The 14,109-nt window shown below is 36.0% G+C and overlaps 1 protein-coding gene across 2 annotated transcripts; it reads right to left on the minus strand.

Moving 5' to 3' along the window:
- On the minus strand, nucleotides 1-4,892 carry dclre1b (DNA cross-link repair 1B). Of its 2 annotated transcripts, XM_051904195.1 has the most exons (5): nucleotides 4,657-4,892; nucleotides 4,183-4,418; nucleotides 3,108-3,273; nucleotides 2,790-2,972; nucleotides 1-1,436 (listed from the first exon to the last, which is right to left on the minus strand). In XM_051904195.1, exons 2-5 carry the CDS (start codon nucleotides 4,372-4,374, stop codon nucleotides 253-255), a joined length of 1,725 nt encoding a protein of 574 aa, XP_051760155.1. In that variant the 5' UTR covers nucleotides 4,375-4,418; nucleotides 4,657-4,892; the 3' UTR covers nucleotides 1-252. The 2 variants fall into 2 exon arrangements, with proteins under 2 accessions (XP_051760155.1, XP_051760154.1); XM_051904194.1 differs by having other exon boundaries at nucleotides 4,183-4,892.
- Between the last annotated feature and the right edge of the window lie 9,217 nt (nucleotides 4,893-14,109).

Consider the following 14,109-nt stretch of genomic DNA (forward strand, 5'->3'; position numbering starts at 1 on the left):
CAATTTTGACAAGGAACACTTTTAATGACATTTTTTTCATACTAAAAAACACAATAAGGTGCTTTGTAATGCTACATTTGAAAACAAAGGTATGATGACATATTTCAGACATTAGAACCTCCGTGTTTCTGTGGTGAAAATAATACCATCAAATTGATCCAACGTATGTAAGAATTAGTTATTGGCACAGCACTGATACATAATAATTAAGCATTTACATGAACATAAATGTGATCTTAATCACAAACTGATTTAATTAGATTTAAATCTCTTTATAGCCGCTTCAAGAGGATCACCTGGTGGTTTAGGAAGATCAACTTGATTAATGCGATACTTTTCATGATGTCCACATAACACCTGGTCACTTTTGCATTCTTCAGCAGGTATGGTGAAGTTCTGAAGGAGCCACTGCTCTCGCTCTAATATGAGGGTCAAGGCAGAGGTCACTGATCTTGTTTCAGGGGGTGTGAGTGCAGCTGAAGCGGTAACACAGGTTTGATCATGGATACTGATGCTGTCCATTGAAGAGCACATCGCTCTAGAGTTGGTGCTGCCCATTTGAGGACTCTTCTCCTTGGATGATTTTGTTGGACTTTCATGCTCACATTCGTACATGGAGCTGCGATCAGGTGATCCTACATCTTTAAGTGTACTAATGGATTCATTGTCCTCCGGAGGAAGGCTGCTGCCAATCGTGACGACATCTTCTGATGCAACTCGGACGAGATTCAAACGCTTGCCACGTGGGCCGTGATATGAGTCGGTGCTCATGTCTAGAAGAACGCAGTCAGAATCTTGATCCATCTCAGAATTCCCATCTATAGTATCATGATCTACCTCTGCATCATTCGAATCCCTGTCATTGTGACTAAGTCGGGTTATTTTTGACTCTGGAGAGTCAAACACCACCCCTCGAGACTCTGAACGTGATGTTCTTTGAAGCATGCCTGTTATGCCGTTTGTGGAGGCCTGAATATTAGAATTGGTCATCATGTAGTGCTTGACCGATTCTGGAATCACCACCTCTTTAGACTTCTTGCGGGGACTCAGAAGGGAAGAAAAATAAGGCAGGCAGTTGCCCACAATAGGCACTAGCGAGACAGGACGAAGGGCAGACACAAAGTCCTCTAGCTCCTGGTAGGAGGAATGATCCGAGTATGGCACCACATAGACATTACGGTGGCAGGAGACCATAGGGCGGCTGGTGGGCAATATAGCGATGGTAGGCTGCACTTTATTCCATGCCTGCAAGTTGGAGGCGTTGATCACAGACTGAGAGACCACGCGAATACGGCCCGCACCAGAGTCAGTGGTGAAAACGTCAGGGAGCTCCAGGACTTGCAAGGTTTCCAGACGCTCCCTATCCACCTCCACCCATGTTTTAAACTCCATAGCCAGCTCCACCAGCAGAGACTCTTTACCCAGAGAGTAAAGACCTAATAACAGATAACAGACTCCTTTTTAATTATTGCAATAATAAATATCAAACAAACTGTGTGAGATGAATTTAGCCACTTTTCACAGCATGTTTTCTGTCAATACAACTACATAATAATTAGTCAATGCATGAATATGAAAAAAAATGTATACGATTACCATTCAAAAGTTTGGGGTTGGTAAAATTTTTTAATGTTTTTGAAAGAAATCTCTTATGCTCACAAAGTAAAGTAATTAAAGTAAGTAATTTATTGCTGTGATGGCAAAGCTGAATTTTCAGCAGCCAGTACAGTTTCATTGTCACATGATCCTTCATAAATCATTCTAATATAATAATTTGGTGCCCAAGAAACAATTCTTCTTATTATCAATGTTGAAAACAGTCATTTTATTATTTTTGGGGGGAAATCGTGATAAATTTTTTTTAATCCAGGATTCTCTGAAGAATATAAAGTTAATTTTTTTTATGAATAGAAAGTTCATTTATTTGAGATCTTTTGAAATTTCTGTAATAATATAAAAGTCTTTACTGTCACATTTGATCAATTTAATGCATCCTTGTTGAATAAAAGTATTAATTTCTTACTGACCCCATACTTTTGAACTATATAGAAGTATGTACAATAGGAGAGTCACCTAAAAATATTGAGGCTTTTTGTTGTCTGCGTCTTTAAATGCTCAAGCTCTTTAAAGTTATGTGGATTCTGATTCTCAATGTTTTTATTGTTCATCAGCTGGAATTTTCCCCTCCAACAATATCGTTCCTCTGTGTCGTTATCATTATAATTTCTTTGAAACCGTTTTGTGTAGCTGTGGACTTCCCTATTCTCACAGAATTAGAACGATTATTAAAACTTTATAGTTATCATTACAGTTATCATTTAGGCTTGCTGCGGTAGTCAGTGTTACACTGTGTTTGGCCGTACACAGATTACATTACTTGCCCACCATGGCTGTCGTTTTGCTTTTTTATAGAAATAACCATTTAGTTCAGTTGGACAACGGTGCTACAATTATAAACTGAAAGTGTTTGCTCTGCTCCATATACAGCACTAACTGCAGAGCCACAGCACAGTGCAGCAGGAGTCAGATTTCACTAATCATGTAATAAGAGCAAGGAGAGATGACGGACAAGACGATGGCGGGGGATTTTGGTGTATCGGTAATTTGGTGTTGTTGCAAGTTTATATCCCGGTGTGAAGATTTCCCTCACCGTGACATCCCTATTATCATTACAGTTGGCGTTTATTAACTATCAGACTAAGATGTGTTTTGTTTTTTGTAGTCTGAACTGAAACACATGAAATTGTATTACCTGAAATACTTTTATGTTGAAAGTGTGAGAGTCTTACCAATAACGACAGCATATCCAGAATGAGCCCTAATGATCTCTTTAATTTGCTGAGTGGCTCGCTGACGAGAAGGCACAGCTCGAGTGGGGTCACAGTTTGTGTTGTCCAGATACAGCACATCAATGGTAGTGTTGTTCCTCAGACACTGCTCACGGAGCATGGATGGGGTATAACGGAAGTCACCTGAGATAAAACACATTAACTGTATCATTAAAATGTAATCTCAGTATGTGACAGTGAAATTAAATAACTTTCTTAAGAAAAACTATTAGAATACTGTGCATTTCTATAATATTTATTTTCTCATCCCACACTCACCAGTGTAGAGTCTGGTGCCAAAGTATCCCTCGAAGAGAAACATAACTGCCCCAGGACAGTGATTGGCATCTATTAGAGTAACGGTCAGACGCTCTTTTCCAAGATCATCTAGCATCAGCATGTGAGCTTCCCCAATCTCTAAAGGACGAATCCACTTCTCTTTGACCTGTAGCTCACAACAAGACGACACAATTTTTAATTCCTGCTAGTTTCAGCCGTTTAGCAGACAAAAGTGTACACGGATAATTAGGTCTTTTCAACATCGGTTTAGGTCTTTTTACATCCATTTTGTTTTCTAGACCTCTGAGGTTTTTAAACTTTTTATGCGAAGGACCCACAAATATATTGTTCCGTTTGCAAAGAGACCTCTTCCTAAAATATTAAGACAGTTAAATATTTTCATGTATAAAGACCAATTCATACTGAGTGAGAAAAAGCTTGATATTATAAAAAAATGTGTTGTTTGTAAAAATGAAATAAAACTTTTATATTGTTTTATATGGTTGCTGTACTAAAGCCAAGCACATGCTTAAAATATTGACTTTACTATTAATGTTCTGTTTAAACCTGAAGAGAAACATTTTTAATTCAATTCAAATTTCTTTGTATGGCACTTTTTTCATTATAAATATCACACCATTTAATTTACAGATAACTTTGATATATAACTGTTGTTATTGTTAACTAAAACTATTAAAAATTGCTTTCAGTAATTAAAGCTGAAATAAAATAGAAAATACAATGAAAAGCTGGAATAAATGAAATGTAATGACTGCAATAAGTTTAAGTTGCAGTGCTACAATTACTAAAACTGAATGAAATAAAAAATAAATTAAAACTATAAAGAAATAGTATAAACTAATAAAAATGACAAATGCACATTAAAAACTTGAAATAAAAACTGATATAAAAATAAAATACAGAAAATCAACAAATACTAAAATAGTATATAAATAATACTAAAATAGCACAGATAAATAATGATTAAAATATAATAATTCTTTAACATTTCCCCCAGAACCCTTATGCAGACCCCAGTCATATCCAGCTGGTGGGCACACCAGTTTGATCTCACCTTCAGCTTGAGCTGGAGCAGTTTGGCAGTGAGAGGTGAGCAGTAGATGGGCCTGTGACTCCAGGTGGATGAGAGGCCAGAGGTGTGATCCGCGTGCATGTGAGACAGAAAGAACAGACGGACGTGATGGCACTTACGGAGCTGCCAGCAGTCAACGGCTATAGGAGTGTCTGGTAGGACTTTTCCGTTCATTTTGTGCTTCTGTGAGGTGCTCAGGCGGTACCTACAGCTTATTCCTAAAAATATTTTTTTTGACAAAAGCTGTATTCAGTTGCACTGGTTTTGTTGGTGTTTGAAAAGCGTCACTTCTCTAGCAGTAAACAAACACAATATTAAATATGCATTGGCAAGTGCAATGTAACAGTCTAACAAGCAGCGTTAGCTGTAAAGAAATAGCGGCATCGCATTTAAGTTTCGCTTTGCTTATGCGGAAAGTCAGACAAAAAAAAATAATAAATGTAACTGCATGCTTGCCAGTCAGTTTTCATCCGAGTGTTTTAGTAGGCCGGTTAGCCGGGCAGATGATGATATTGTCTATTTGTGCAGATGAGCGCCATGCTAAACCTAGCATTGGACTTTCAAGGGTCGCGATGTGTTTACCAATTCAAAATATTTCAGCGCGCTTTGAAATCACTCTGTGGCATTTGCAGCTGGGTTGTCCGCCAAAAAATACGTTTATTGTCCACGCCTCCATGTCGCTCACGAGCTCATGTGACGTCACTGACTTCCGTAATGTGCAGATTTCGGGACTTTTGCTGCCAGCCTTGAGCTCACACCAGTAATTGCCATAGAAACAGCAGCTTCCACCAAATATCACATTTTTAAGAGTATTGATCACCGTAGATGATATTAAGTGCCGTTCAAACTTCAAATAAGATGCTTTTAAAATGCCGCTTGAGTTCATTTCTTTCTTTCTTTCTTTCTGTTTGTGCTTGACTTTGAGAAGCAGTTAATTATGTAATAAAATCATATATAATAAACTATTTTCATTTGAACATGTAACCACTGGGCGGTGCTGTTCGCTTAACTTTCGCTTTACAGCCCAGGTTCAAATTCAAGTTCAAGTTTATTTATAAAGCACGGTTAAAAACAACAAACGTGCTGCACAATTAGGAAAATACAGTGAATTAGATAAAATTAACAGTAAGATAGCAAGAGAAAAAAAAAAGAACTCAAAATAAACAAATTCAAACGAGAGTTATACAACTAAAACCCCTATACATCTCAAGCAGCACCATAGGCTAAGGAGAAAAGATGTGTCTTTAACCTAGATTTGCCTAGCCAGCACTGATCTTGCATACCCCTCAGCATGTGCAGTTGCGCCCCTGGTGATGTGCGCTCTCTTCCTTGTACCTGCTAGAAGTCTGGCTGCTGCATTTTGAACCAATTGCAAACATTGAAGAGTACATTTAGGCAAACCTACATATAAGGAACTGCAGTAGTCCAATTGTGATGTGCAGGGACATTTACAGACATTGTGGGGGGCAGAGGCTCAAGTGTAAAAAAAGGGCACTTCTCATAATTATTTATTTAAAAAAAATAATAAACAAAACATTACATATATGAACACAACTCTGACTTCACAATTTATTTTAATTCCCTTACACTTACACAGTTGTTTCATACTCCACAATAATCAGTTCACACGGAGACCATGGTCTTCTTTAATATTTACTATGCATGTTTTCTACACTACTATTTTCATGTAGCTATATATATTTAGAATAAATGACTGGACCAAGGAGAGGAACATAGTTAAGGCTAATAATTTTTTTATTTTGCACAAATCAATAAATCGTTTTAATTCTTTTGGTGTTATTGGAATACTTCTTTCATGTAGTGGACAATTTTAAGATTTTGGTCTATTTTTCCTTACATGTCTTCTTTTACTCTAATGGAAAGAAAACTTCCAAAACATACACATTTAGATGGTGTTTGTTTTAAGCCTACTACCATCCGTCTGTTTGCATCTGTAGATTTCTTCTAAATTAACCAAAACAAGCTAATCTGCATATTTGAACACATCAAGAGTTTTTTCCTCTGAAATGTTATAAGTACTTAATATATATTATAGCAAATACCTGCAGAGGGCGCCAAAAGCCTGGTGATTGTTGTTGTTACACAGCACGATCAAATCCTTGTTTTTGGCCAACCGGCATAATTAAAAATATAATATTAGTTAAATAATAATAAAAATAATATTCGGCCACTTCTTTATGATAGAAATGCTACAGCAACTGTAATTTCTTCAACAAGAATATGTGGACATCAAACATGCACACTCAGAGCGAGGGTTTAAACCTTTATTATTGTATTCTCCTGTCTGTGTAAGCGTATTAAGAATGATAGCATTATGCAATGCTGTATCATGATTTTTTTAATGGTTTTAATAAATCGTGCATCCTTAGAAAACGGTCTAATAATGCGGTTCATGGATTCGTGTCCGTGGAATGCTCCTCTTCCGGTATTGACAGCCCTATCTTTACCATGGTTCAAAACGCAATGCATCGCACATTAAAATAATTGAAATTATAATATGACGCCTATCAAATCAGGCAAATGCATCGCTGGTGGTCAAATTATTAACGCGTCGTTAAACGTATAAATAATCTTAGCCTTAAATAGCCAAAAACTTTCACATGTTTGTGAGGCTTAGATGCACGCGGTTCATCTAGGGCTTTTTTCTTTTTCGCTTCTCATTGCCAGACAGCTGGGCTGGTTCAGCCCTGACAAAACATTGCAAAACGTTTTTTAAACGGAAACGGTTGTGTGTTGAACCAAAGACTATAGAATGACCGAGTGACATGACTTGTCTTAAAGGGACTTTGGTTGAACACCCCGTTCTATATGGCAGCTGAGAAGGCCATTCTTTGTGCTCTTTTTGAAGAATTTTACGTGTTTAATGCTGCAAAATACGCTCGATGTTACAGTCACTGCCCTTGCCGTCCAGAATAAAAGAGAACATCCTGTTTCTTTAATACTTAGTGGTTTACATGCATGTTGATGTTGATTGGGCTGACATTTTTGACACACCCACCAAACAATAGAAAACGTATCTCAAACCAGCGCGCAACGTTTTGCTACGGTTTCCGGGTTGAACGACATGTTTCCTGGAAACGGTGTGCAAGAGGTTTGAGATATGTTTTCTCTTGTTTGGTGGGTGTGTCAAAAATGTCAGCCCAATCAGCATCAACATGTATATAAACCACGCAGTATTAAAGAAACAGCTCGTAAATGTAATTAACATCAAAATAAATTGACAAGGGCAAGTATATTGTTTGCACATGTTTATTTACATTAATGGCAAAATAACTTAAATAATAAGAGAACAAGTATAGATCTGGACCTTCTTTAAGTCTGTCTAAATATCATTTAGTAATTGCAACAGAGATCGTATTATTATAGGGAGATAGGAGGGTCTGTATCTCTTAATTACCATTGGAGAAAGCATAACGGCTAACTTAATCACGTGCAGCACCTCTCAGCCTATCGTGTAATGGCAGTGACATCAGTCGCAACCTTCCCTAGTCTGCCGTCTCTTAAATGATACATTATCAAGCTAAAATCTACATATAGTTCCCAACTAAAGTATTGTTTAGTGTAAAATATGCTGAAGATTAGCAAACAGGCATAGATTAATTAAATTATTAGCTATTTCCCCACAAAAGCTGTTTAATCAGCATAGTGAAGCCTCTCATCCATTGACATCCATTCAAAAAACAGCCTCTGGTCTCATTCCCTACGTACCGCCTGGGGCGGAGCGTTAGCATCAGCCATTACGCTTTTTTGGCTAAAGGTTGCAGGATTGCCTTCCAGTGGCTTTGATTGCAGTGTCTTCTGGTCCATATCCTTTCCTTAGGAAGGTGTGCTAGACACTGATTAATGTAACATAAAAATACTTTACTTATATATTTTGCTATTGTATTGTGGAGTGATACTTTCAAACATAATGTTGGATCACAATAATTAGAAGTTTCCACAAATCCCTTCACTCGTTTGGGATGTTCTCTTTTATTCTGGACGGCAAGTGCAGTGACTGTAACATTGAGCGTATTTTGCAGCATTAAACACGTATTTGTACCGACTTCTTCAGGCTCAGAAAATTCTTCAAAAAGAACACAAAGAATGGCCTTCTCAGCTGCCATAGTTGCATCTCTTGCGTCATCAGAACGGGGTGTTCAACGCACCACCGTTTCCTTTTAAAAAACATTTTGCAACGTAATGTCTGGGCTGAACGCAGTCCAGTTGCACACCGTTTCCAGGAAACATGTCGTTCAACCCGGAAACCATAGCAAAATGTTGCACACCGGTTTGAGCTTGAACGTGCTGTTGTTTATCTGTTGTCTTTTCCCGGGCATGGTTGTCACAGGTTGTCAGCCAACAGCAAATACGAGGTGGGGCATCTGAACTCGACAAAGCCGAGCTGATATAAAGTATTTTTTTTATTCAGTAAATAGCCTATATTTGTTTGACAGGGAAGCTGTGCGCAAACAGGAATATATATTCATTTATTTAAAAAAAAAAAAAAAAAAAGCACCCCAGAAAAAAGGGTACTTTCTCTCGAGGAAGAAAAAGGGCAGGTGCTCAACCCCCTTTTATGTCTAAGTGTGCACGTGCCTGGTGATGTGAAAAGTGCATGAATCACTAATTCTAAATCCTTCTTTGAAAAAAACTGTTTTAATTTGGCAATAGTTCACATAGTAAGTCAGAATCAATGATAACACCTAGATAACTCTGTCGTGCAATATTAGCGACACACAATGAAGAGCTGAAAGGTAAGAAGTTGAGGAACTTGAGGAAGTTTCCAGACATCAACAATTTTACTCCCTCAAGGCAGGAGATGAGATTATATAAGGAGCTACCATCGTTAGACTTGACAGGGTAAAAAAAATTAAAATTAAAAACGTGTATCGTCCGTGTAACTGTGATAAGAGACACCATACTTCTGAAAAATAGACCCTAGAGGAAGCATTTAGTCAAATCAATGAATTATATTTGAGATATAGATTTATATTTATATTTTTTGTATATTTAGATGTTAGTTATATTATATTCACTTAGCAAATGCAAAAATATGTTTTTGATTTTAGGCTTGATGTGTTTAAATCTGGCAAAATTGGCCTAATAATTATGGCATGCTTTATTTTATATTCAGCGCCCATTACCTCCACTAGAGGTCAATATAACACCATGATACGGCGCAGAGTACCCTGACTTTTATCCATAGACTAAAAGGTTTTATCCTACAGTTTTAGCACATCACTTTGAGGAATTCTTAACAGAGACACTATAAAACAGAATATCAGCAACAAACGTGACGAAGCATAGACTACTGACACCTTGAGTTAAATTATAGGGGAAACTGTGGTTGTTTGTTTCTGATGAGTCTTTTGCGAGTTTACATTTCGCAATTCTGACTTTTTTTTCTCAGAATTGCGAGTTCATATCTCGTAATTCTCAGTTTATATCTCTTATGACTTGTGAGATGTAAACTCAGAATTGTGAGGTTAAAAGTTGCAATTACCATTTTATTTTATTTTTTTCTGTGGTGGAAATAATATCTCATAGTTAGGAACTAGATTTGAAAGGATGTGATAAATGATGTTGCATGGCTAAAATCATTTATGAAAATCATTTGTAATTTATTCCTTTTTATCACTCATTCAAGCTATGATCATTTACCACATACATACAGACACATACACAAATATAGTAATAATAGTAATAGAACAGAATAATATGATAACAAGGCAACTGGTGGAGCAAAAACAAAAAAAAAACATTCAACGTTTCATATTATCACATTTTTTATTTTTGTTGCTACCATCTCAAAGCTATAGATGTTTAACACATTTGTAACCATATGTAAATTAACATAACTTTAGTCTTGAATTAACAAAATTTAGTAAATATTTCATGACATTTAATGTATATTTCTATAACTTAAGCTTTTATTTGAGCATAAGTGGGTCAATATTTTTTTCAACTTGAGATATTCAACAAAGATAAAAACTGTGCCATGCAACTCTGCCTCCCCTACCCGTGCACATGGACCCCTGGGACCTGTGTTATTTCTACCAAGAAACGTCAATTATTACTTGTTTGCTTTCTGCTCACGTGTGAGGAATGATGGCATAATAGAGGTTTATTTGGAGATCTCAAGATATTGTTTAACACAGAGTAATTTCTAAATTATTATTTTTTGTTTTTCATTAGCATGAGACAAACAAAAGCTGATACCAACAGCTGGAGTATAAGGCAAATGTGCTGACAGTGATGAATGATGATGAAACACTTCCATTGATAGTAAACTGATATTTCCTGTTTTCGATCACATTGAGAACTGCGTGGGTTTCAGGGACTAGATGCTCCCACCTCTCTGTTGCAGTGAAGTAAAAACAAGATGGTAGAATTAATTAGCCCATTGTTCCCATTTACTCAGAAATATTTCATGTACAAATGATGGTAATTCCAGAACCGTTTAACAATTATGAACAAAATGTACTCGGACACGGTGCATAACATTGCTATGTACAGATTAAATACATGTTCAGTTTTGATGTCAGTATAGACACAGTATTACATCCATATAGGAGATCAAAAACCCCACAGAAGTGTGACAAGTGACATATGTCTGTGCCACTACAGTGACCAAATGAAATTTCAAAAATAATTCCTAAACAAATTCCTAAACTCTCACATGAGTAATTGCCGCCCAAACTCACGGTCAGGATGTCGGTGTCAAGCTGGTCAGGATGCTCAAACAAACAGAGCAATGTTCTGATAGCGCCCAAGAGCCACAGTGTTTTTGAGGAAATCAACCTAAAATGGCTTTACTTATAGTTGGGATAGGAGAAAGCATTTTATCATCTCAAAAAAATACTGGGACATTATGCTAATAAAATAATAATGTTCAACCAAAACAAAACAAAAAACATTAATATCATATGACATCCCCTTCAGCCAATAAAATTAAAATCTATTTGCCATGTGCTTGACATTTTTGGCATTTTAGGTCACATGCTGTCAAGACTCCATAAGGAGTTAATTTTAGACTAGAATATATGCAGGTGCTGGTCATATAATTAGAATATCATCAAAAAGTTGATTTATTTCACTAATTCCATTCAAAAAGTGAAACTTGTATATTATATTCATTCATTACACACAGACTGATATATTTCAAATGTTTATTTCTTTTAATTTTGATGATTATAACTGACAACTAGAGAAAATCCCAAATTCAGTATCTCAGAAAATTAGAATATTGTGAAAAGGTTCAATATTGAAGACACCTGGTGCCACACTCTAATCAGCTAATTACCTCAAAACACCTGCAAAGGCCTTTAAATGGTTTCTCAGTCTAGTTCTGTAGGCTACACAATCATGGGGAAGACTGCTGACTTGACAGTTGTCCAAAAGACGACCATTGACACCTTGCACAAGGAGGGCAAGACACAAAAGGTCATTGCAAAAGAGGCTGGCTGTTCACAGAGCTCTTAGAAAATAGAATAGAAAATCTATGGGATATTGTGAAGTGGAAGATGCGATATGCCAGACCCAACAATGCAGAAGAGCTGAAGGCCACTATCAGAGCAACCTGGGCTCTTATAACACCTGAGCAGTGCCACAGACTAATCGACTCCATGCCATGCTGCATTGCTGCAGTAATTCAGGCAAAAGGAGCCCCAACTAAGTATTGAATGCTGTACATGCTCATACTTTTCATGTTCATACTTTTCAGTTGGCCAAGATTTCTAAAAATCCTTTCTTTGTATTGGTCTTAAGTAATATTCTAATTTTCTGAGATACTGAATTTGGGATTTTCCTTAGTTGTCAGTTATAATCATCAAAATTAAAAGAAATAAACATTTGAAATATATCAGTCTGTGTGTAATGAATGAATATAATATACAAGTTTCACTTTCTGAATGGAATTAGTGAAATAAATCAACTTTTTGATGATATTCCAATTATATGACCAGCACCTGTATGTATGTATATATATTTTATATATATATATATATATATATATATATATATATATATATATATATAAATTCCATTTTTGATCCTTTTTTTTTTTTTTCATATCACTGTACACCCAAATGTGCTTTCTAAAGTTTTTGGTCATTTTTAATGCACGTTTTGCAAAACTAATAACTCAAAGAACAAAAGATCTGTGTGTCATTCATAAATGAAGTCCTTTTAGGGGATACATATTTTCTGTGTAGCTGGCACTTTTTCAGTACTGGCAGGCAGTATAATAGTCTTTTTGCCTGTTTTAGGTTGATTTTTTTAAGTTTTATAGAAGACAGAGAGGAAAAGCTGTACCTTTTCCAGAAAGTATTGATGATAGTGATGGCAGATCATAGTAAGAAAGGAAGAAGTGGAGGATAGAAGCAGTGAGGGTGAGGATAGAGATAAAGAATATAAGTTGTAGAATGTAATGGAAGTCAGGAATTTGGGTACATTATCCTATGCAAGTGTCCAACTACAACCAAAGGTCAGATGCCATTGCCTATAGGAGTCACTACACTGACAAGCAGCGATGCTCCAAAAATGATGACTAAATGGGTCGAGTTACATGTGGATAGTGTGGGGTATGCTGAAATAGAAGAGTCTTGTTGATTTTCACTTGTGCTGCAATAATTGATTTGGAATTCCAAGAAAGAAACAATGTTAAAGTTTTCTCTGAAAATATGTTATATAAACTAAAATACAATAAACATTTTTTCACCCAAAAATGTAATTTCTGTCATCATTTACTCACCCTTGTATTGTTCCAAATCTAGATGAGTTTCTTCTGTTGAACTAAAAAGAAGATACTTTTTAAGAATGTTGGTAACCAGTATTATTTTTTTTCCCTACTATGGAAGTCAATAGCTACTCTGGTTACCAACATTCTGCAAAAATATATTTTTAGTTCAACAGAAGAAAGAAACTCATACAGCTTTGGGGCAGTTGTGGCCTAATGGTTAGAGAGTCAGTCTTGTAACCCAAAGGGCGTATGTGTTAGTCTCAGTACCAGCAGGAAACGTAGGTGGGGGAAGTGAATGAACAGTGCTCTCTTCCTCTCTCATTACCCACAACTGAGGTGCCCTTGTAACAGCTGTGTGTGTGTGCACTTGGATGGGTGAAATGCAGAGCACAAATTCTGAGTATGAGACACCATACTTGGCCACATGTCACTTCACATTTTTTAAACAAAATAAGGGTGAATAAATTATAGAATTTTCATTTATTTATTTTTTTTAACTAACCCTTTAAAGACTTTTTAAATGCTTTTTGAAACACTAAGACATGGTTTCACTACTTTCCAGGCAGTGAAATTGCATTTGAAATTGTGGCAAGTTTTTGACATTTTTACATATGAGTTCCATATGAAATAATAGCACAAAATGAAATGGAATATTAATGAAACCCTAAGACCTTTTCACTACTTTTCAAGTCAAAGGTCAGATTTAGAATACTAATTTTGGAAAATGATTTTAGTCTTAAATAAATGTAAAATATAAAGTCTTTTTTTTTCTAGCTGTGATTTCACAATTAGCCCCATAGAGGGTTAAAGGAATGGTTCTCCCAAAAATGTAAACTCTAGTTTATTTTATAATTTATTATTGTATTTTAGTTTATATAACATATTTTCAGAGAAGTGTGAATATTCCGCTGAAAATCCCCCTCTGTGTTATACAGGAGAAAAAAAGTCATATGGGTTTGGAACAACATAAATGTGCATAAATGACAATTTTTTTTGTTTTTGGGTGATCTATCCCTTTAAGACAAATCAAAATAGTTCAGTAGGTTTTTCTTGTAGTGTAACATGTCATTCCAATCCTTTTGTGCCGTTTTGTTTTAAAATTGATAACTTTGATTTTGGAAAAAGTATAGCGAAGTACTGCTGTAATACTGAAAGCTAATACACTG

The sequence above is a fragment of the Ctenopharyngodon idella genome, chromosome 8, assembly GCF_019924925.1.
Source record: "Ctenopharyngodon idella isolate HZGC_01 chromosome 8, HZGC01, whole genome shotgun sequence".
NCBI classification, from domain to species: domain Eukaryota; kingdom Metazoa; phylum Chordata; class Actinopteri; order Cypriniformes; family Xenocyprididae; genus Ctenopharyngodon; species Ctenopharyngodon idella.

Excerpts from the sequence above, each read along its gene's own strand:
- dclre1b (XM_051904195.1), bottom strand. The coding sequence starts at position 4,374 with ATGAACGGAAAAGTCCTACCAGACACTCCTATAGCCGTTGACTGCTGG. Across the intron at positions 3,274-4,182 it reads TGCTCCAGCTCAAGCTGAAG|GTCAAAGAGAAGTGGATTCG; the intron begins GTGAGATCAAAC and ends TGTGAGCTACAG. Across the intron at positions 1,437-2,789 it reads TGGATATGCTGTCGTTATTG|GTCTTTACTCTCTGGGTAAA; the intron begins GTAAGACTCTCA and ends ATCTGTTATTAG.